This window comes from Tachypleus tridentatus, chromosome 6, assembly GCF_004210375.1.
Source record: "Tachypleus tridentatus isolate NWPU-2018 chromosome 6, ASM421037v1, whole genome shotgun sequence".
In the NCBI taxonomy this organism is placed as follows: domain Eukaryota; kingdom Metazoa; phylum Arthropoda; class Merostomata; order Xiphosura; family Limulidae; genus Tachypleus; species Tachypleus tridentatus.
Window position 1 is genome coordinate 142,734,705 of NC_134830.1, and position 25,181 is coordinate 142,759,885.

Here is a 25,181-nt window from a genome sequence, read left to right on the forward strand (position 1 = left end):
TGTAACCTCACAATATGCACTTTTTTTAACACATTCAGAAATTGTTTTATTTTTTAAATAATTTACAAGAGCTTTAAGTAGCAGGATGATATATCTCAAATTTGTTGGTTTTTTTTAAAAACAAACAAATAAAAACACGAGTTAACGGCTAATGTATCAGCAAATGTTCTAACACAACATTAAAGTTGGAATGGACGAGAGAAACAAACCTACTCCTATTTTGGTGAACAACTGGTGTGTTTCTTTTCACAAAACACGAAAACAGGCTTCTTAAGTCACGTGATATCTATCTAGGTTTATATTACACAGGGGGGGGCGGCACAAGAATCAGTTGAGAATATTTACACGGGACGCAAAGTACAGAGGAAATGTGATACGAGTTGTTGGTTCAGAGACAGGCGTCATGGTTTGAAATCTTGACCCTGACGACACTAGCTTTTCGGTTACGCTGACCAGATGAAGTGGCGCTTCCTCGTGCTCATATAAACAAATCATTAGCGTAAAATAAAGAATATATCATGAAAAGTCAGTTATTAATTAAAAGCTGACCCTTAGGAACTCGTTTGCCAACTAGGCCCTGAAACTTTTATATTGAAATAATTTTAAAGTTACTTGAGATTGTCACGTTTTCCATCTTTTATTCTACCAATCCTGCCGCATGGGGAAGGGCCAATCGCTGTCCAAGCAGACGAGCTTGTGATATGTTTATGATACTAGAGAAAGCGCACGCTACTGCGTGCTATGTCTTTCTCAGTGATAACCTGGCAATAGTTTTGTCTAAACGTGTGACGACTGGAACAAAGAAAAAAATATTTTGTTATGAAAAGTTCCATTTGAAACTTGTGACGAAGAATTACTATTCGCAAGTAATTTGAAAACACACAAACAAACAAACAAAAACCATAAGGCAGTTATAGCCTGGAAAGATGGTGGCCAAAGGCATTAAAAGACCAATGCTTCTGGTACTGTTTGTTAGCTTTTCTTACTTTTCAAACCGAAACTTAGGAAACGCTCACGTCATGGAACGAAAGGGGTAAGTACAGATCTAAGTTTTTAAGAAAAGTAGATGACATGTCCGTGATAATTTCTACCACAGTACATCACAAATAATCATACTTCCCTCGGACTTCGTGGTAAAATTAACAATGCGTGTTAAAACAAAGTTACAATAAACCTAACAAAGATATTTCGTCTCAGTATAATTATAGTTAAGTTTGTTTGATGCACACGTAGATGTGCTTTTCAGTGTTCACTTTAGCTGGTATACTCCCTACATAATCTAAATGTTTGTGGATAAATCTTGGACTCGAGGAATGGAGAAATTTGTGTTGTAAATTAGTGTGAGTGAGGCTTAACCTTGGAAACAAGGAATGGAGAAATTTGTTGTAAATTAGTGTGAGTGAGGCTTAATTTTGGAGTCGAGGAATGGAGAAATTTATGTTCTAAATTAGTATGAGTGAGGCTTAACTTTGGAATCAAGGAATGGAGAAATTTGTGTTCTAAATTAGTATGAGTGAGGCTTAACTTTGGAATCAAGGAATGGGGAAATTTGTGTTGTAAATTAGTGTGAGTGAGACTTCGTTCAAAACTATTATAGCGTTGTCGTTTAGTCTTCCTGGTGGTCATACTAGAAAGCGTATTTACTAAAACAAGATAATCACAAATTTAAATACAAGTTAGGTGTATGTCTCAGAACAATTAACACCAGTATTATTCGTAAAAAGTATCTCGTGGTTACTTCTTATTTTAAAATTTCCAGCGGGTATATACCATAGGTTAGTGGTTAGGGCACTTGAATTGCGTGTTAGAATACCGTCACCGAGCATCCTCGTCCTTTCAGTGACAGGGCGTTAGAAAGCCTCTGTCAATCCCACTTTTCTTTGGTATAGAGGATGACATGAATGGGTGGTATTGGCTAGCTGTATTCCTCTTACTCATAATCTATCACTTCTAAATTAGGAACACCTAGAGGAGATAGCTTTCAAGTAGTTTAGCGCAAAATTAAAAAACAAACAAAACCTGTAGAAATATTTCATCTGTGGCCTAGTTCTAAGTGATGTCGATTAAGTAACATAACTGTAATGTCTACGAACTTACTTCAATTCAAAACAGTTTGAAAATTTTCCATCTAAGATTTTTTTGCACTTAATCTCTCAAACATAAAGAAACAGAAAAGAGCATTTTACCATCATAAGTGATATTTTACAAATATTTACTTAGAAATGTATAATGTTTAAATTAACGTAAACAATCACATATTTCGCCCACAATAAAATGTTCGGCAAACTGATTTGTTATCTAGAGCAGAAGCCATTTGAATGGAAGTACAGAATTGCGAGGAAACTTTCTTTGGAACCAAGGTTAGAGATTCGTTACGAATACAGGAAGTGTTACACTCATCATTGTACTTTAAAAGTTAAGGCTTGAACGCCGAAAGTAGGTGAAATATTGGAAACCCAGTAGGCTTAAAAATTCTTATAAAAACAAGTTAACTGCAGCTTTTCACATTCCTGTTAATTTGTCTATTGTGGCTCGAAAGCAAAGGTATGTAAAAATAATGTTTCAGAAACGCTATTTTATTTATTTTTACAATACTGTGACTTCGAGCCGCAATGGACAAATCAAAAGAAATGTGAAACGAAACGTGCAATAACTTTTATTTTAATCATTATTCTATTATCGTAATTAGGCCTAAGCTATTTCTTCTGGACCACTAATACTGTTAACTTACATCCCACGTTTTATTTGTTTGTTAGTTTTTGAATTTTGCGCAACACTACACGAGGGCTATTTGCACTAGCCGTCCCTAATTTAGCAGTGTAAGACTAGAGGGAAGGCATCTAGTCATCACCACCTACCTCCAACTCTTGGGCTACTCTTTTACTAACGAATAGTGGGATTGACCGTCACATTATAACGTCCCCATGGCTGAAAGGGCAAGCATGTTTCGTGCGACCGGGATTCGAACCCGCGACCCTCAGGTTACGAGTCGAACGTCTTAACCTACCTGGACATGCCGGGTCCCCTTGTTTTAAAGGCTTAACTACGGGTTCTGTTCGCACAAGTGGATGAAAATTTTTTTCTTTCCTCCTTAATAGGATGCCATTCCAATGTAAATTAACCTCCAGCTATTAGTTAGGTACTCTGCCCCAAATGACACAACAGTATGTCTGTGGACTCACACCGCTAGAAACCAGGTTTCGATACCCCTGACGGGCAGAGCATAAATATCTCATTGTGTAGCTTTGTGCTTAATTTCAAACAACCGATAACTGAAACAAATTTTGGTTAAAGGACACAACCGATAGGTATGGGTGAACTTCGAATTTGCACCCTTAAGAATACAATACTAAAGTACCAGGTCATGCCATGCATCTAGATATGTTACTATTACTAGTTCGAAATGCATTAAAATTTTCCAATCAAATTTTTAGTTTTTGTAATGATTTTTTTTGTTAGTTAAGTGGATGGAGAGAAACAAATTCCCACACTTTTGTAAATTTATTTTACTCATTTTTACTGCCTTTATCTCCAAAAGTTAAAAAAATATTGTTAAATCATATTTTACAATCTACAAGCACAATCTCTTTCGTAATATGCGATGTAATATAACGTGTTATTAAAACTGTTTCCTTGTATAACGTTAGGACTTCCTTATTAACAGATATGATGAACAAATGTTTTAAATTAATGATACCATAAACGAAAGAACAGCTGACAAGTCATCAACCTGAAACTGAACAAATATGTACGCATGTATAAAAGTAACAATAATGCCAAAGCTCAGATGAAAGAGAAGAGGCAAGAACGGTGATAAAGTAAGAATTCATAGTTATACAAAGTTATATTTATTTACTTTACAAAATGTCAGTAACCAAACGAAAATAAAACTCAACTGACCACATAAACGTCACATTTTCTTAACACTCCTACGAAAAGTGGGGCCTAATAGGCCCCAGAGCAACTTGAAAAGGTTATTAATATTAGGCTAATAATTTTGTATTTAAATGATATTTAATGAAATGAAATCAAATGAAATGGCAATTTCATTTAAATACAAATTTATTAGCCTAATATTAATAACCTTTCAAGTTGCTCTGGGGCCTATTAGGCCCCACTTTTCGTAGGAGTGTTAAAGTATCTACTTTAATTTAGCTTATTTCTGTAGAATAAGTCCCCTTCAACCTAGACCCACGAATGAGTATCTCCCCCCAATCTTGATGTAGGCTTTAAAGTTCAGAAATGAGTCGATTTTTACCTCAGTCATATAGTTAGGTATAACACTAAATGTTTTTTAAGCTGATTCTACTCTCACCCTATTACATTTGTATTCAATCTCCAATGAAGTCATTTATGGTATTGGAGTGGAAGGATGGACCACAACTCCTTTAACAACTACGACCTATCTATTGCTGTGAAATAACCAAGGTACCTAAAACAAAGCTACTGGTAATCTATTTACATTTTATTTTATTTTCCTTTCTTTTTATCACCCTACCCCCATAAAAAAAGTGCACGAGGAGTTTGCCCCTTCATGAACCTCTTCTGGAGACACGTTTTTTTGTCCCTGTATTTCAGCTTTAGTAGTAACAAAACTTAGTGAAATAGCTGCAGTTACTGCGCAAGACAGATAGGTCACTGTTTTTATTTTTTATTTTAAGCTTGTTAAATTATTCTGGTTCAATGGGGTTTCGACCTAACATGTTTATCTAATCGGTGTGAAAAATTTACGCGTCATGTTTTAAATGGACAATTTCAACTGTTAATAACGTAAAGGAAATTACAATATTTGTTGTGTGGTAACTAACATGACATTAAAATCAAATTAAACATCAACTATGATTAAATATATATTATATATATATAAATATATATGCTACAGATTTTTTTGGGTTTTTTTCTTTCGCGAAAGGTAAAATTGAAAGGAAAACCTGTCACATGAGGTCAAATGTTTTCTTTGATTGGCCATACCGTCTATTGTATATTGTATTACTTAGATTTATTACGAAGTTTAGATTTTTTTTTTTTTTTTTTGAATTCGCACAAAGCTACTCGAGGGCTATCTGTGCTAGCCGTCCCTTATTTAGCAGTGTAAGACTAGAGGGAAGGCAGCTAGTCATCACCACCCACCGCCAACTCTTGGGCTACTCTTTTACCAACGAATACTGGGATTGACAGTAACATTATAACGCCCCCACGGCTGAAAGGGCGAGCATGTTTGGCGCGACGGGGATGCGAACCCGCGACCCGCAGATTACGAGTCGCACGCCTTAACACGCTTGGTCATGCCGGGCCTCAAGTTTAGATATTGTTAGAGAAGAAGTCATCCTTCTGGAACGTTTTATATTTTTATCCATTTATTCCGAAGGTTCCCCATGTTTCTCAATTCTCACGACACTCTCCCATCTGCTCGTATAATCAGGCAGTTTCCTAGGCTACATACACATCTGGGGGTTGCTATTATAAATATTTCAATAAGGCTTATTCGCGTCCTTATATGTATATATATATATATATATAATGTTTATGTGTCTTTATTTTTCCTGCAATCCACAGTTCAGGAATCGCCGAATGACCCCTCTTGTCCCTTTCTGCGCGCGCTCATGACTACCATAAAATATATGTTACATATTTAAATATCGGCTCTCTCAAACCGCACAATTTCCTTAGTTCATTTTCTGAATTGTTGATAGTTTGAATTTCGCTGAAAGCTACTCGAGTACTTCCTGTCCTAGCCCTCTGTAATTTAGCAGTAATACTAGAATATAGGGCTTCAGCTAGCCAAAACCTACAAATCTTGAGCTACTCTTTTACGAACGAATGGTGAGATTGACCACAAAATTATAATGCCCCACGACTGAAAGGTTGAGCATGTTCCGTGATGGGGATTCAAACCCTTGATCCTTTCATGATTTGTTGCCAATCTTTTGATTAACAATAACTTAATAATTTAACAAAAACTTGTGTTTCTTAAAAATTAAAGGGGCGGACAATTATCGTACGAGAAACGGTAAAGATTATTATTATAATTTTAATACGAAACATCTTAAATATACAAACAAAATGTACGAGATAAATGCACAGTTTTCTTGTTTATTCTACATCGTAACAAAATGTCTCTTCCTTTCTTTATTTCAGGTCAATAGACGTGTAAATTTAATATAAATAAACTCTGAACACATGTTGTTGTGTTACACGGCGTAATGATTTATGCTATCGTTTAAATCGGAAACATCTGGACATGCATATTCGTATCACATTACGGTCATATTTGTTTCTGTATTTGCTGAGGGTATCTAGACCTATATGGATAAATCATACATATATCATAGACTTACGTAAATACACAAACAGCTGACAACTTCAGGCTTTAAGAAATATTCACTTAGTTTTTCTTACTTCTTACAGTGACAAGTTTCTTTGCAGAAGAAATTTCAGGGAGGGTTCACGTGCTTGTCGTCAGTTCAGCGCTCACATGCCAGCCTTATTAGTAGCACGTGGTGTAAAACTTTCTTCTGTCGCGATCTTCCGAATAAACTTATTTCCCGAGTTGTTGTTGTTTTTTTAAGTAGGCCTGATCTACCCGTGCATAAGCTTATCAATGTTTCAAGTTATCCCCAGTTGTATCTCATAATTTAACATTGTTAAGTACGAAGATGATTTTATCTTAACAATAGTTTTATTTATAAATTACAGCGTTCTACAACAGTGCCTTTTGCTCATACCACAACTGAAGAGAAGAAACAAACCAAAAACTAGCTTAAAATGGATGAGATTAGAAAATAACTATAATAATAGCTGGAAATGACATCAAGTGAATGGGAAACATGCAAGAAAAACAGTTCAATTTGTTTTAATCACAAAAATGAGGTACCCGCGAATTAGGTTTGTTTTGAATTTCGCGCAAAGCTACACAAGAGCTATCTGTACTAACCGTCCCTAATTTAGCAGTGTAAGACTAGATGGAAGGCAGCTAGTCATCACCACCCATCGCTAACTCTTGGGCTGCTCTTTTACCAACGAATAATGGGATTGACCATAACTTTATAGCGCCACCACGGCTTAAAAGGCGAGCACGTTTGGTGCGAGGGGATTTAAACCCGCGACCCTCGGATTACGAGTCGAACGCCTTAACCCACCTGGCCATGCCGGTCCGAACGGTTAATTGAAGGGAGCTTAAGTGAAAACGTGATTTGAATGATAAAGGTTGACTTTGAGTGTTTAATTAACGTTTTAAAGTTTAGTTTAGTGGATGGGACAATATATATAGGCCTACACGTTCTTTGTTGTCTTTAGACACTATGCAATACATATAGTTTACTTTTCAGTGTAATGCAAATTAATAGTTTTCTAACAGTATATTTTATTTCGCCTCACAGTGGCACAGTTGCATTATTTGTCTGCTAACGTACAACGCTAGGAACTTAGTTGCGATACTCTTTGTTCACAGAGCACGGAAACCTTTGTGCTTAACCGTAAACAAACAATCTCCATATCCTGAAGAAATATTTATTTTATTTGTTGTTGTTGTTTTATAACTGCATTACGATATTATTTTTTGTTGAAACAAAGTATTTATGCATTTATCATTTTCCATAAGTGAAATCATTGAAAATATCATCGAATATTCTAGGAATTGGTGTTCGTACAAAGTTTCCAAGATGATGCCCTGTAGAGAGAGGAACGGTACAGAGACGTTTATCGGTCGGAACTGGCAGCGTTGCTGGCAGTGGCCCTATAACCGTAACTGTGGTGGCACCTATCGGTAAGGACATAAAATAATATCAAATATTTATATATATTTGCCATTGGTACATCAGGAAAAGTTTTAGTAAATCAAACTTTTAAGAATGCGTGATTTTAAGTACATTTTCTTTTAAAGAAAACTCTAGAAGCGATAATATAAAAGCCAATTTTCCAGGCTGTTCAGAGTGGCAGAGAGAAATGTTTACTTTTATCATGAAAAGAAAAGAAGAAAGGTTAGATTGTAAGAGAGTTAAAAGAGAAAAAAGCAATTCGATCTTAAAACAAGTAGATGATATTGGTCATTCACGAGGAAGATGGCTTGATGTAAGTTCAGGACTTCTGTCCTCTGATGAAAAACAGTGCAGAAATAAATCATTCTGACTGATCTCAACAAGTCAAATAGCTTCAGGAAGTCAGCAAAAATAGAGATTGAAAGTCCAAACTTGTATAGAATTGTGTACGAATATTTTGCTATAGAGAACGACCTGATGAGTTAAACAAAGTTATTTTTAATTATATCACACCATTTCGTTTCTCGTACAGTGTGACTATGGAAGATAATTAAATAAGAGTTTTGGAAAAGACGTGGAAATTCAAACTGATTTAAACGTATGAATCAAGGAAATGCATTTTTTTGTTTTATAAATATTCCAGCGGCAAGTCTCCGGATTTACAACGTTAAAACCAGAGGTTCGATTCCCTCGGTGGACAGAGCAGATGGCCCGATGTGGTTTTACTATAAGAAAACCCACACACACATTATAATTATTCATATTGACAACTGTAATATCAACTTCTCAAAAAAATGTAATCTATCGTTTTTCGGAAATTATCACAAATTTACATATACAAAAAGAACTCATTTTAAAACATTGACACGTTTCACCTTTACTGGCAAGTTATTAAATTATTCGTCAATCGTTCACTAAACATGGAATTAATTACACTACCTGGAAAGACAAAAATGTAGAACCTAAAATATTTCGTCAACCTTGGAACTTAAGTAATAATGCTTTGAAACTTTTAATTTTTCGTTGACTTCTTTGGCTAAAATATGTGTTATAATAGTTTAGGTTTTTAAGGTAAATTCAATTTACAATGTCCATTTAAGAAGTGATTGGTTTGGTTATTTGGAATTTCGCGCAAAGCTACTCGCGGGCTACCTGCGCTAGCCGTCCCTAATTTAGCAGTGTAAGACTAGAGGGAAGACAGCTAATCATCACTACCCACCGCTAACAACGAATAATGGGATTGACAGTAACATTAAAACGTCCCCACGGCTGAAAGGGCGAGCATGTTTGGTGTGATGGGGATTATGAGTCGAGTACCTTAACCACCTGGCCCCGTCGGACAGTTTACTAATTAAATTAGCGAGATTGACTGTAACTGGTTAGTTTGATTCAGCACCTGGTAAAGCATCTAATACCGTGCAAATTATACCCCCAAAAATTACATTAGTGTTACAGTTAATCCCACTTATTAATTCTGGGGTCTTCTATGTATTTTACATGGAAAACAAGTCGTTTGTTTTGTTTTTTTCTTAAATTGAGTCTTGCAAAAGGAAATAAAACATAAAATTACTGTATATGAAAAAAATTCTGTAGACCCCAACCGTAATGAACGCTTTATAAACAAATCCATAATTATAGGGTTAATGTGTCCATTACATAACTGAAATAAAAGTTTTTGTGCTTTTAATAGTAGAAAAAGAAAGGCCCCCTGACTTAAAAAAACTCAAAGTAGAAAGAAAGTGCTATGTTTACACACCTCTGACTTCAAATCAGTAACGAATAAATGAATTGGATAAAAACAAAAATCCGAACGTAAATTTTATCAAAAGTATTAGGTCTGTTGGCTTACATTATTTCGCCTGTTTCTTGCGCTCAAGATCATAATTAACAAACAAACTACACCAGTTGCCTCGCTTTACTTTGTCAATAACAAAAAAGGCCCGATATGATATACGCTACTATACCCAACTAGTTTAACAGTTAAGTATAATCTGTACCAGTAGACTGGTGTAAAATACACATGTAATATACTGATAGCTATGTTGATTTTTAATTTCACCTTAACTACACAGTTTACTGTAATTGGAAGTTATTGTTTGCAAAGTCCATTTATTTTTCCATTGATTATTTATTTTAGTGTAATGCGAAGACCTAAATATATCACGACTTATAAATCGGTTACGCAGACTGTATGGAAATGTTGTCCCGGTTACAATGGAGACCACTGCGACAGTGGTAAGTGTTTACTTCTTTGTTACGTCCAGATTGGTAATAATATATCTAGTACTCTGGTTGGTTAACGTTAAACTGTATCGTTTCTTTGCACTGGATTCCAGTTTTACTTTTCTTTAATTGGAGGTTTTCAGCCTCTAAAGGTATGTCATAGATAACGGCTGTTTTTCAGCGAAATATAAGGGTTATAATGGCTAAAATTATGGACGTTTATCAGGTGTTTTTCATCTCACCCGCGTCGTACAAGGTTTAATAGAAGATGTCTTTGTGTTTGATAGTTTCACAGTAGGTTTTATATGAAAAAGGTTTTAAAACATTTATTTTTCAGATTGTTACAACTGCTCATCATTCAAGACTCTCGAGCGAAGACTTCGACTCCTAGAATCTCAAGTAAGCGTGATCGGAAGTTCTGGTTTCTTTAGTTCATTTTTTAAAGTTATCTTCAGCGATACTAATATTATTAAATAACAAAACATGTTCTTCCGTTATAAGTTGAACGGCTGTTTGAAACCTCTTATTTCTCTTCTTCAATAGTTTTCTCGTGTCCGACGCTACAAGTCGTCCAGAGACTCGTCACCTGAAGACGACAGTTCTGAAGAAGAGCCGGAAACTGCTCAGGGAAGGCAACCTGTAACAGTGCCTGACCATTCTGCTAAAAGAAACTTGTTTGAAGAAAGTCCTCAGAAGAGTTCTACAAGTGATCCTGAATACAGGGTTTTCAGGCAAAATGTGGACACTCAGTCTTGTAACTGTCCACCAGGCCCTACAGGTTCTCCAGGACATAATGGAAGGCCAGGAATAAAAGGCGAATCTGGAACTCCTGGCCAAAATGGACTTCCAGGAAAAACTGGACCTCCAGGCCCTAGAGGCCCGCCTGGATTTCCTGGTCCTCCAGGACCTCCAGGTGATGTTTATGAAGGAGTAAGAAGAGGAGATACTGGATTAGACTATGAGCAAGCAGATAGACTGCGTGGTCCTCCAGGACCACCTGGCCTTCCTGGAGAACCTGGACTTCCTGGCCTAGAAGGGAAGGAAGGTGAGAAAGCGTGTATTATGGAACATGAACTTTGTTTTAAAGTGGAATATTGACTGGCATCACAACAAGAACAATAACAAAGCTTCATCCTTCTAGATTACTGGCTTCAGAATTGTCAAATTTTAAATTGGTTCGAAAATTGAGTTCAGAAATATATGTTTGAAGTCAGGAAGTACTTGATACGACCCAAACTTTGTAAGATTTATTCAAACCAAAGTTTTGTGGTGTGTGTTTGTGCACGTGTAGAAACTATAAATATAAGTTAAAGTTTGTGAATTATTTCTACTAATTTTGTAACAGTTTATCTAATTAATTTTACTTAATAGTTTTTGTCAAAATGTATAACTTCACTCATGAGTAAGCTACATATATTTATTTTAGCAGCAGAAGTAGAATGACTATTTTATTTTCAAGAAAAGGGTTAATTAAGTTAGCAGAATCATGTACATTAATAACATTGTTATTAATATATATTTATGTACATATTAACAATTTACAGGTCCACCTGGAAAAGATGGAATTCCTGGAATATCTGCACCACCAGGACCCCAGGGCCCCCGTGGCCCTCAAGGTCCTCCTGGGCCACCAGGTCCAAGAGGAGAACCTGGACCAGTGGGACTGCCTGGACTACAAGGACAACCTGGTCTAGAAGGTCGCCCTGGTCGTCCTGGACTTCCAGGACCTCCTGGATTAAATTTCCGAGCCAGCGGTATTAGTAAGTTAGTTCTTGTAGCTGGTTCTAGTTTTCAATTATTTGACGAGAAAAGATACACACAAGATTTTTTTTCGCTTTAAGCTTTAAGTATCAAAAATAAAAATAATAAAAAATGAATCTAGTTCGAATTATTTAACGTCCACCAGTGGTGTTATCATTTGTATGATAAATTGTGGTTATTTTTTTAACTAAGTCTTATTCTCTTATTCTTGTATAGTAAGACTGTGGAGACAGTTTCATGTGTAGCTTTGTGCTTAACTACAAACAAACACATCCACAGTTGTTCCGCTAATGAGCAAGTTAATTCCAGAAAATTATTTATAGTGTTAAATAGAGAAATAATATAATTTTAAAAATCATTATGCTTCCTAGTGACTTAAATAAAATTGTTAAAAATATTCCACTTCACCAACGAAACGCCCCCCAGCGGCTTAGCAGAAATTCTGAAGGTTTATTAACGCTACAAACTGGTTTTGATACACGTAGTTGGTACAGCACAGATAACCCATTGCGTAGGCTTGTGCTTAACAGCAAAATGATCAAATAAAAAAAGCAACCTAGAAATGTTAGTTGTTCGAGCAATTTGATAACATAAAGAGCATATAAACCATTACAATGTCTATCGCATCTCAGCTCTACTATTAAGCAAAAAGCCTCGTTCGTACTGTATATATCAGATATTGTGTGGCTAATGTATGATTATACACTCATCTTTACTTCTGTACAGAAGTTCCTATTAATTAAGTAGATGTGCAATTTGACAACGTTCTTGACCATCATGTTTCATACCCAGCTCTACCCTTGATGAAAGCCCGACAAATCCAGTGAAATTATAAAGTAAAAGTGAGCTCTCAATCAATAATGGGTCTTCTGTAATGACAAGAAAACCAACTTGTAGAGAAAAATATATATGTATAAACGGCTGGTATGGACAGACAAAAATTTCTATGTAGAGGAGCGAATAACGTTTCGCTAAATAGAGGAGCGAATAATTGTCAGGTTTATGAACCTAACGATGACTGAAGAAGGTCGAAACGTTGTTTGCTCCTCTACATAGTTTTCTCTATCCATACCAGCTGTTTTTACATATATAATAATGGACTTTCTTTTTAAAGCTCTTGTAATGCACTTTAAATGAATTTGCAAGTTATTTTAAGGAGACTGCACTCTATCTTTTTTCTCTTGAAAACATGGAAAACATGAATGAATTGGCTAAAAAAATGGGCAAAATCCCTGTGAGAATTTTCATTAGCATTTATCCATAAATAAAATTGTTGTAAGAGTGGCCAAGTGGATCGGAAGTTAGCAGATATAACAGTTTACTTGAGAAACTTTGTAGAAATGGCAAAGCAGTAGCGCTACGTCTTGTTCAAGGCAGTCTATGTAACAGTAGAGATGTGGTCAAGATTTCTACTGAGCTTGGTACATTTAATGTACTAAATTTAATAATAATCGTGAATTTTGCATCTAAGGAAAGAAGTAATAAATATTCCAAGAAACATTTTAATTATAAAATACTTCTCTAATTCAGGATTAAGTGCTTATTCTAACCCTAACATAAATCTGAAATTAAATGGTGTGAATGAAAAGAGAGCAGGAAACGTAACCAGCAGCGATACCTTTACTCTCTAAATTGTAACTGGAAATTTACTACTGTATATTTTGGTTATTACGAGAAACAAACCAAAATGCTGAATATTTTTATTTCCAGTCTTTGACTTGTAGAACTTTATTGTGGTGTGAGGTTTAGTTCCAGCTTAACTATTTACAATATCTACTGTAGAAAACCTATATGGGGTATTATGTAGAATATTTTTATTTTTCAATATGTGGGAAAGTTTAATGTGAATTTGATTTGTTTTGGACTATCAAGTTAGCATGCCCAATCTGTTCTAGATCGGGCAGTTCCGTATGGTTTAATATGTATAACACATAAATGAAGAATACCTATAGACCCAATAACTGATGCAGTCTTCTATTAACCCTATGATCGCAGCAACATCTCTTGAACCAAAAAAGACAACATGACTGGTTCGCCAGTAATTCTAGTAATGAGCAAATTAATTCAAGAAAATAATAATTAACAACAAATAGCGTTAAAATAATCAATATACACTTTAAAATATTCTAACCCTAATTCTCATTCGAAGTGACTCAAGTAAAATTAGCAATTCAGGAATGTAAGTGTAGTCGGTCAATTTTTAGTGCCGTGACGCTCGGCTGCTAATATTAAATGTTTAAAATACTTCCTCGTTATAATTAGTTAAAAACTAAATAATAATTAATACTTGACACAACACACATTAACATAGACTAGTGTTCAACTTATATGCAAGTATTTAAAAATACATTTCAGTCAAACAAAGTGTGTTTCACTAGATGCGCCATGTAAAATAGTTCATTTCCTCAGGATCGTCATATTTTATTCCATATCAACTATTGGTGAACAGCAGAACTTACAGGCAATCATAATCTGAATTAAGCCATGGTGGAGCTGTACCATGTGAACGTAAACATATCACATCAGCCCACGATCTGTTAAAATTGTTCTTAACTGTCCCAAACGGTGCTGTCAAATAAACAAGAACAACAAGAAAGAATTCACTGCATGCATTCTGTAATAGCGAAGGTTTCATGCCTTGTGTTAAATATTTTAAAACATTTGATTAAATAATGTACTTGGGTTAAATTGTAATGCACCATAACTAGTAGACTGTTATTTTAAAAGTAAGGTTTGAAAAATGCCACTGATGAATGGGATAGCTTCAGTGTCCTTTTAGTTTTACCACTAAAGCTAATTGTCCTAATTTTAAGTTAACCCTACTTATTAACAGGTCGTCTTGTATTCAAGACAACCTGAATAACTTTAGTATTTTGGAAAGGCCTAGTCAGCACTATATACAGCAGATAGAATGTGGTTAACATAGTATCTATACAATTTTTTTTTTAACTTTCAAGTATAATTAATTCATACGGATTAACTTACTGGAGAAATTTCTATCTTTTATAATATTTATTGTTAAATAGTTATTTATCAAAACATGTTCTTGGATACCATAGACACAAACACCAGTAACTTGTTGTGTGTATAAGGCGTTCTATTACAAAGCATTATAGTAACAAGAATCAACCCCATTATCCATAATCCTTTGAAACTACGTTACAGTGAAACTCGAAACACTATTGATCAAACGGTCTGTGTAAATAAAAGGTCCATTGAAAGACACTCTATTTAAAATCTCTTTACGTCCGTTGTTTTAGCATCGTTTATTTGTATCAGAGGTCAGTAACTGCAGAAATCCTGCGTTTATTTATATAAATTATTGTTTGGTTTAACATGTGTGAGTGTATGAAATTAAAATCTGGTTTTATAACAGAAACTATAACTAAGAAACTTAGAGGCTTGATTTATTTGTTTGTTTTTTAATTTTACGCAAAACAACACGAGGGCTATCTGCGCTAGCTGTCCATAATTTAGCAGTGTAAGACTAGAGGGAAGGCAGCTAGTCATCACCACCCACAGCTAATTCTGGGGCCACTCTTACCAACAAATAGCGGGATTGACCATCACATTAAAACGCCCCCACGGCTGAAAGGGCGAACATGTTTAGTGTGACGGTGATTCGAACCCGCAACCCTCAGATTACGAGTCGAGCACCTTAATTACCTGGCCATGCGGGACCAAAAGAAGCTTGGTTGTTAAGGTGCTAGTCTTGCAATCTGCTGGTCGCAGGTTCGAATTCTGTTACTGAACTTGCTGAAAACCGTGATAGCGTGGGGAAAAGTAGATCAACAATTGGCGGTGGGTGGTGTTGGCTAATTGCCTTCCTTCTAATCTATCATTTGAAAATTAAATACGGCTATTGCAAACACCTCTCGAGTAAATTTGAGCGAAATTCAACGGACAAGGAAACATATAAACTAGTGTATATCAAAGCTATTCTTGAAATATATTATTATATTATGATATAAACTGTTGAAATCTTACCTTGTTAACAGTAAACTGAATCAGTAAGTTTAGCACACAAATATAAAGTAACAAATTTAACAGAACATAAGTTGAGTCAAGATCAGAATTGAAATATCTTTAAATATTATTTTTTTATCTATATGGTAATTTCTTTTAGTTGCAGAACACGATTTTTCAAAAAAAGAAAAAGCCCCACCCAGCAGTTAAAAACACGATAATGATAAATTATCAGGATTTGTGATTATTATATGTATTATTTCTGTGAATTATCTTAGGAATTACATCTTCTGAATGTTTTTGTTATTGATTTAAGAAAAACAACTTTATATGTATTAATTTTAATCCTAGGTCCACCTATTGGAGCCAAAGATGCTCCCAAAGAGGATGATTTGCCCCTGCCTTGGGTAAGCATCTGATATTTAACCTCTGTACATTCCCTGAGCCAGTTATGGTGTTAATCTAATTTTTAATCAGTACGAAAGTTACTGTGAATTCCATTAACACTATTATATTTGTCGTATCCATTACTGACGATGCGTTTTGCTGAACCCAGAGCTCTTCAAGCTGGCTGAGATAGAAAAAAAACACTATTTATATAAGCCATTTCATACAGCAATAATTGTTATGCTATGTATACTTAAGAAACTAGATTAAGATTACAGAGTTTAAAATTTTAATAAGCTTAATACTAACGTATTATAACAAATATAACCATAGTCATCTTTTATCAGCTTGTAAAACGTGTACATACCATAACAATTAAGAAAGTCACTGAGTGATAAGTGGTCGTCAGAGCTAAATTTTAATGAAAATACTCTAAAAATCAACCTCCAATGATCAATAAAGTTGGTTAGATGTCATTATAATCGATAATATTTAGAAGATATCACCAAAACCAAAGTAATAAAAAACACATTTGCGACCCTCACAGAGGGAGCCTACATTGTAGTTAACTGATTATAACTTATATAGCAAAAGGTTATGGCCCCTCAGTGGCTCAGAGGTGTCTGCGGACTTCCAACTCTAAAAACCGGGTTTCGATACCCGTGGTGAGCAGAGCATAGATAGCCCATTGTGTAGCTTTGTGCTTAATTCAAAACAACAAAATGTTAGGCTTAACGAAATATAAAGGAATCATAGTTTTTACATTCAACTAAAAGTTTCGCATTAGGCCTACAGAAAACTCGTTAAAATTAACGGGTTCATTACAATAAGCCCACAGAAAACTCGTTATTTAATCATTTATTACATTAGGCCTGCAGATAACTTGTTTAAATTTATAAAATTATCATATTTCGACGTCATTAGAATCACAAAAAACTTATTTAAATTTGCAGATTTAATTTTTGAATTTATATGTAGACTTTCTTATTCTCTAGATAAATTTAACTAATTATATTTTAGGGAACAACCAACTTAGAGATTACCGATGTTAATGTATCCTGCAATCTGTACGAGTCTACTCTTTCTGCTGCTTTTATTCCCCTTTTTATACTTGTAATTCTCATTATAATGTTGTAGATATTCGGAAATTTTATTTCTTTTACAGTTTTAAAAATTGTGGTTATATTGTCTTTTATTTAGCATAAAAACATTTAACATAATCTATTTTTATTATCGTTTCTTATCAGACTTTGCTAGAGATGATCGAAAGCCTCCAAGAACAGGTAGATAAACTAGACGCCAGGGTTTCTCTGATCGAGGACCTACTGCCGAAGTTTTTAAAAGGTATTTCGAACTTTATTCACAAATGAAAATCCATGCAGGGAAGAACTTAAATATATTTTGTATTGTTTTGTGAGAGAACTAACCTCTCCGACTTTTCAGCATCAATAATGTACTAAAAGTTTAGCCACTCTATAAAATAGCTTCTACAACGTTTTCTTTTGGAAGCTGTTGATAAAAACGTACTCACTGAATTCTCAGTTTATTACTCATTGCATGGGTTCGGTTTCTTTTTAATTACCTTTCCCCATTCTGCATTCGTTGTTAATAATTTAAATATGATAAGATAATTATTCAAGTAAAGGTTGCAGCATAATAAAATGTTAGTTAATATACCGCTTAATTTAGAAGAGGGAACAGAACCGTTATCTGGAAATTATCAAAACTGTTTAAAAATCCTGATGATTTAATATTGTTAATTTTAAATGAAAACGTACTTTGTAGTCTGAACGTATTTTGCTGTATGAAAGACAATATATAATGAAGAATTGCATTAAAGTTATTAACGATATCTCCAGATTCTGTATGATAAAACGTCATAAGACGGACGGTAAAGTTTAGTCAAATACACAGTGGCGTGTTTATATAGGGGGCTCAGCACTAGGGCCAGTTAATAATCTTATTATACATGAAATTACATGGGATGTAGGGCCTACATAAATTATTCTCTGAGCCCACACGCTATTGCAAATAGAGACTCTAAAAGCAAAATTTTCATATATTACTGTATTACTTCGAATTTAAGACGCACCTTTTTCACATTTTTTGAACTTAAAATTAGGGTGTGTCTTAAATTCAAGATATTTTTTTACTCTTCCAAAGTCTTGAAAACATTATTTTTCCCGAACAACAAAGATTTCCGAAAAATCCTGCATTAACAATTGTTTGTTTTTTTGGAATTTCGCACAAAGCAACTCGAGGGCTATCTGTGCTAGCCGTCCCTAATTTAGCAGTGTAAGACTAGAAGGAAGGCAGCTAGTCATCACCACCCACCGCCAACTCTTGGGCTACTCTTTTACCAACGAATAGTGGGATTGACCGTCACATTATAACGCCCCCACGGCTGGGAGGGCGAGCATGTTTTGGCGCGACTCGGGCGCGAACCCGCGACCCTCAGATTACGAAGCGCACGCCTTAACAAACAGATTGGACTATCTTTTAAAAAGAACATTGCTTAGAAAGACTAAAAACTCACGTACAAAACGTTAAATTTGCTGATGTCAGCGCCTCTAGCGATGTAGTTGGATATCACCGTCCTCGGTCATTGCCTGACTTTGCTGTTGTTCAGATACAATTTTATTCTGTTGTTTTTTATTGTGTTTTTTATCCATGGAAAAGCGTTTTACTTATGATGCCGAATTTAAGAGAAAAGTTATTTTGTGCACCGAACAGACTGGTAATCGTACAGCTAGTAAAAAGTATACAGTGAGTGAGGCAAATGTACGTCGTTGGCGTGATATGAAAACCAAGTATTTTTCCTGCAAAAAAAAGTATAGTCATTTTCTGGCCCAAGATATTGCTGTTTTAACATATTTCAAAGGGTTATGAAATAAAGAACTGCCTGTTACGAGAGAAATTTTAGTGTTAAAAGCAAAAAAAAAAAAGTGTGCAAGAAATAGTAGTATTTCTTTCAAGGCTAATCGTGGCTGATCTGAAAAATTTCTGAAAAGAGAAGGTTTATCATTACAGCAAAGGACAAAAATTAGTAAAAATTGCCGTCAGATTTTGAAACAAAACTTAGTGAATATCAACGTTATGTTATTGGTCTACGTCAAAGGAATCAATATTCCCTAAACCAAATCGGTAACGTAAATTAAACGGCAATTGTTTGCGACATGCTGCACAACTACACTGTAAATGCCAAAAGATGAAAAACAGGTTGCAATTAAAACCATTAGTTATGAAAAGTTAAGAGTTAGTGTCATGCTGTGTGTAACTACATATGGAAATAAATTATCACCATGTGTCATATTAAACAGGAAAACACTGGCAAAAGAGAATTTTTTGCAAAGATATAATAGTTCGTGCACAAAAAGTTAAGTGGTTGGAATGTGTATGGGAAGGCCGGCCTGGTGCATTATTAAAGCAACAGAGCATGTCTGTAATGGATCCATTTCGTAACCATCTCTCCTATACAATCAAGAGTAGGTTAAGGAACAGTGATAATTCCTGGCGGAATGACCGTCAGTTACAACCTCTTGATGTGTCCATTAGCAAGTCATTCAAAGATCGCATCTGTAAGCATGATGATGCTTGGCTGACAAAAGACAATCATACTTTGACACCAAGTGGTATAATAAAACTGGTATCAGCATCAACAATAGTGGAGTGGATTTCAAAAGCTCGGAAAGAAATGTCAGAAAATATTATTAGAAAATTGTTTTTAAAATGGTGTTTATCCAATGCGGAAGATGGAACACAAGAGAATATTACTTTGGGATAATAATGAGTCAAATGACGAAGGTTCTTCAACTTTGGAATATAACAAAGTCAGAAGTAACATCATGGTAGCATTCTGATTAAACATAGAAAGCAGGAAGAAACATTGTAATGAAATATTTTAATTCTCGTATGTTATATACTTTTATTACATTTAATTTTAAATACATTTTTATTCGTTAAGAAACTCTTTTAAAACGTATTTACTCCTTTCTAATTATCATCGGTTTTTTTTTCCTGAAAATACCTTTTTAAAATTCGAAGTAATACGGTATATCGGTTTGCAAAATGTAGTTGTAGGTTTTAAACCTAAATTAGTCATTTATCGTGTAATAACGTTAAACCTAAATTAGTCATTTAACGTGTAATAACGTGTTGTTTTTTGTATTATAGTTTTCGTACAAAACACTTTTGTGTTTTTTGTTTTGTTTTGTGAAACATGGTGTGGAATGGCTCTGTGGTAGATGTCTGGATTTCGGATCGGACGAGGTGGGTTCGAGTCCTTGCTATACCACAAAGTAGACCTTATATTTTAAGCTGTGTGTATTTTATATTAGTGAGAGTCAATTCTTTAGCGTTTTTTCTCTAACCAGTAATTCAAAATTAGGGATAGCGGCAGATAGGTTTAGTGCATTTGCCATAAACTTATTATATTTGTTAAACAGGATTTTTTTTTTTTAAACAGAAATAAGAGAGCATCCAACTTCTATTCGCACGGATCGTTACCCACTGGAAGATATTCCACCAGAAGCAGGAATATACCCTTACCCACAAACCTTGGCTTCCCACAGGGGTATACCTGGAAGCCCGGAATTCCCTCATGTGGATACAGGCGTGGATGTTGTCAACAGTGTCATCAGAGGAGATGTTGTTGATTCTTACAGGCACATGTTGGGAGACGAAAAGAATCCCTCCGACCCCAGCAATGGAGGTAAAGAAAAGTCTTCTGGCGTGACAGGTCGCTAGTTTTGGTCATTACTGAACCTTTATAACGTCCTACATCTCATTTAAAATTTCCCTGATTTATAGTACATAATGCTACTGATAATTTCACCAATGAAATATTAATTTGTTTTATAACGATTTCTATACTATTACGTATTGCAAAGAACCACGCCTTAAAAAAGAGAAAGCAATTTTATTTGCTAGAATTAAATTAGCAAATATGATTTTATTAAATATGCCATTCTTTAAATATATAAATCTTTCATAGCCTTATTATTCAGTGACTATTTAACGGGATAAGCTTCATTTGGGAGTACGCATGCGTAGAATGGCTTGGTAAAGTGACTTTTGTTTTAAGGCTACAACAGTGTTTTATCACTCAGTACATATTTTATCAAACGTGTCACCGCTGGCAAAAGAATACTGTCCATGCATTTTTAAGAAGGTTCTACTTTTGTACTTCACTCGTAGTTCCAATAAAATGTTTGTCAGCATTACGAGTAAGTGTTGATGTACATATTTGTAATGGTATCAAACAAAATGTATTTAAAAAACAACTTCTGCACTAAACAATGATAAATATGTAACCGCAAAGTACTTAAAAACAGAAAAGAATTTGGCCTTCACAGACTGGCACTGTAAGGGATATATTAAATAATAACGAGGAGATACGGATGAGGACTCGTTAACTAAAGTGTCTTATTACATAAAGTGAGAATCTTTTAGTATTATACGTACAGACACAGTTGTTATTTTAATGAGTAAATTTTTAGGCCACATCACATATCATATTCAACGATACAAGATCATTTTCAACTCTTTTACATTTTCATAATTTACAATGTAGTAGTAGTAGTTAGCGCGCTCATATTCTATTATTTTATGCTTAAAAGCAAGGTATTGTAGCAACCTAAAGTGTCTTTATTCCAGAATGACACGGAAAATCTGGAGGTTTTATTTATTTGTTTTTGAAATTCGTGCAAAGCTACACAAAGATTATCTGTTCCTAATTTAGCAGCGTAAGACTAGAGAGAGGGCAGCTAGTCATCACCACCCACCGCCAACTCTTGGGTTAATTTTTTACCAACGAACAGTAGGAATGACCGTCATATTATAACGCTTCCACGTTTGAAAGGGAGAGCATGCTTGGTGTGACGGTGATTCAAACCCGCGACCCTGGGATGGCGAGTCGAGTGCCTTGACCACCTGGCCTAAATTTGGAAGCAAGCACAACATCACGTTTGTTTAGAAAGTTGTTGGTATTGCTACTGATCCAATAGATGTTAGGGTTACAGTGTTCTTATATTCTACTGCAAAGCCTTTTTGCTGGTGCACTTCAGACATGTCGAATTGTATACCACAAAAGGATATTCATTGTATTTAATTTTAAAATAAAACCACACCTTAATATGTGGGCATGGCATATTTGAAACAAGCAAAAACTGAGGCCCCCCCCCTGTGGCTCAGCGGTATGTCTGCGGACTTACACGCGAAAATCCGGGTTTCGATACCCGTGGTGGGCAGAGCACAGATAGCCCATTGTGTAGCTTTGTGCTTAATTCAAAACAACAACAAAAAACTGAGTTTAATTTTGAAGTAGTGTGGTAAGTAATTGTCGAGCCTTTTAGTCGTGCTAAGAACCAGAAATGTTAGGTCACATTTTCGATATTAATGATAGCGTGGTAAATTCCTAACAAAATTTGGTATCAAAATAATTCATACCCGTTTTACCGTTATTTCCAAACTGAACGTTGAACACTTTTCGAAATGGAGACAAATACTAGGTGCCAAACGTAGTCGACCAGACATCACGGTTCGCAATATACAGGGTGGCCCATAAGTCCCTACCCATCCATATGTAATTATATTAAATTAAAAAAAAAAAAACATTTATAATACATGCGTAGAGAAATATAGCCGATGTAAGCCCATTTACACTTGAAGAGCGTATTGTGACAAGTACGTAGGTATATTATACAGCGAGAATGAGGGACAGCACACAGATACACTGGATACATAAGATATATGGATGGGTAGGGACTTACGGGCCACCCTGTATATCAGGTTAAGGTAATTATTAGTGCTAACATATGCCTTTCAAAGTAGTTTCCTTGGTTAAAGAATAATCAACAGGCCTGTTGCTGGCCTTCCTGAAAGACAATAGTGATATAAGCACCATTGATTTGGACATGAAAGCAATTCTCTTTTTCTCATATATACATTTTTATTACAACCTAGTGTCTTAACTCTATTTTAACGTGTATAATTCTACATAATTCACTTACTTGTTTAAAGTCTGATCAAGATAATACTTATATCCGTTTAAATACTTAGGTCTACTGTTCGAGCAGTTTTAAAAGTACATAAATGAAATAGACGACAGAAGTTTCTGGATAAAGGTTAACAACTGTAGTCCGGGCTTAGGTAAAAAGCTTGACATTTTAGTGTTATGTTAAAGCCTACTGTTTTCATCTTTTCAGTTTTCGTGCGTATGACCCTGTTTAAATTTTCACTTCTAGTTCTGACGACACACATTACCAACGTTTTAAATTCAATTACATTTTTAACACTAACATTCCATTGCGCTCAGTAATAACAGTTGAGTTATTAGGCTTAGTCCTATTTGTGATTTTATTTTTTCTGGTTGTGTATTAAGGCGAGAATTATGTCGTTTAACTGAATTTCAGTACAACCAATATGATGAATTTTATTTTGTACATCTTTCCCATATAGAAAAAGCACGAGGTTCAGAAGATATAGTGGACATTTTTTTTAATTTTTTTCCAACGATAAAACAAAAGGTTCCAGCACAGAAAAATGTCACGGTTAAGTTAATCTGATTATTTAAAAAAATATATACACCCTTGTGCAAATTAATTGAAACAAATCGTCATTTTACAATATTTTCAGCAAGGTGGCCAGTGTAGGCTCGTTGGACCAGCTGATTTCCTTTAATAGTCATTTTTTCACACAGACGGCGTCATTAGCTGTGTTTTGCGGTACGGTCGATCTATTTTTGGGATATATGACGAAATTTTGAGGAATATTACGTCATTCGAAATTGCGTTAGAAGGGCAAGGAGACCAGTCAAAAAACAACTTCTTACCAACTCAATGAAGAAAAAACGGTATCAATGGGATCTGAAATACAAGAACTGGACGCAAGAACAAAGGTGGAAAGTGTTATTCAGTGACGAGACTCATTTCTTCGTACAGGTTCAAAGAAGTATGTATGTTCGCAGATCTCCAGGTGAGAAACTTCGAGAATCTCACATCAATCAGTTCGTAAAACATCCCTTGAAGAAGATGTTTTGGGGCTTTTTCAGCTACTATGGCGTTGGAGGCTTATATATCATAGAAGGTATGATGCGAGGACCACAGTACATCGATGTTTTGCAGAGAAGAGTCGTTCCAGAATTGAAAAAGAGATTTCCAGATGTATCTGGCATTTTTCAGCAAGATCTGGCTCCGTGCCACACATCGTAACTTGTGAAGAATTTTATGACTACAACGCGAATAAAAGGTGCTGGACTGGAAACTCTTTGGACTTAAATCCTATTGAAAATCTTTGGGCGATTTGTAAAGAAAGACTTCGGGGAAAAGACTGTACTACGAAAGATAAGCTAATTGAGGTGTGGTACCGCGATCCAAAAATTAGTAAAGATTGCAGTCAAATCGTGGACTTTATGCCAAAGCGGATTAATGATCTTCTGAAAAATAAAGGCGGTCATATCATGTATTAATTTGCGAGTAATTTTTGGATACTCAGAAATAAAACGCAAAAAATTGAAAAAATCGTAATTTTCCGTCTCGTTTCAATTAATTTGCACAAGGGTGTACGTTTATATCAATTTATAACCGGTAATACTGCTAAACCGATTGTCACCAAAACATAGCAGGTATCATTTGGAAGAGTTTTCTTATGCCAAAGCCACATCAGGCTATATGGTGAGCCCCCCGAGGGGAATCAAACCCCTCATTTTAGCGTTGTAAATCCGGAGACATACCGCTGAACTAGCGGGGCCTTTTGGGAGAGTGAAACAGTCGGTTAGCGCTCTCGGACCTCCATCCTCCATGTAAGACTACAGTTTCTGTGTCTTCACTCTATTATCTTTGCCCTGTCACTGGAAAAAGGAACAAATGTTGGCACTTGGTGTCAAGGTTATGTCTGTGTTTCTGCGTGCTTATATCGACATATTTATATACATGTTTGTTTTTTAGAATGGGGAGACTGCGCATTTTTGCGGTTTTGGGTTAATAACTGTAAAATGTGATCGGATTACCAAATTTTATGGACACATTAAGGTTGAGACTCCTCATCACACTACAAAAAATGATCTATGTCGTTGATCACTGTGGATCT

At 35.2% G+C, this 25,181-nt stretch overlaps 1 protein-coding gene across 3 annotated transcripts; it reads left to right on the forward strand.

The window, feature by feature from the left end:
- The first annotated feature begins 350 nt into the window (after nucleotides 1–350).
- Nucleotides 351–21,316, forward strand: LOC143253907 (uncharacterized). Of its 3 annotated transcripts, none has more exons than XM_076508466.1 (9): nucleotides 351–1,033; nucleotides 7,634–7,765; nucleotides 9,895–9,992; nucleotides 10,318–10,379; nucleotides 10,524–11,025; nucleotides 11,525–11,740; nucleotides 16,059–16,114; nucleotides 17,342–17,438; nucleotides 20,560–21,316. In XM_076508466.1, exons 1-9 carry the CDS (start codon nucleotides 927–929, stop codon nucleotides 20,838–20,840), a joined length of 1,551 nt encoding a protein of 516 aa, XP_076364581.1. In that variant the 5' UTR covers nucleotides 351–926; the 3' UTR covers nucleotides 20,841–21,316. The 3 variants fall into 3 exon arrangements, with proteins under 3 accessions (XP_076364581.1, XP_076364582.1, XP_076364583.1); XM_076508467.1 differs by having other exon boundaries at nucleotides 11,525–11,734; XM_076508468.1 differs by lacking the exon at nucleotides 351–1,033 and adding an exon at nucleotides 6,950–7,206.
- Nucleotides 21,317–25,181: the final 3,865 nt, after the last annotated feature.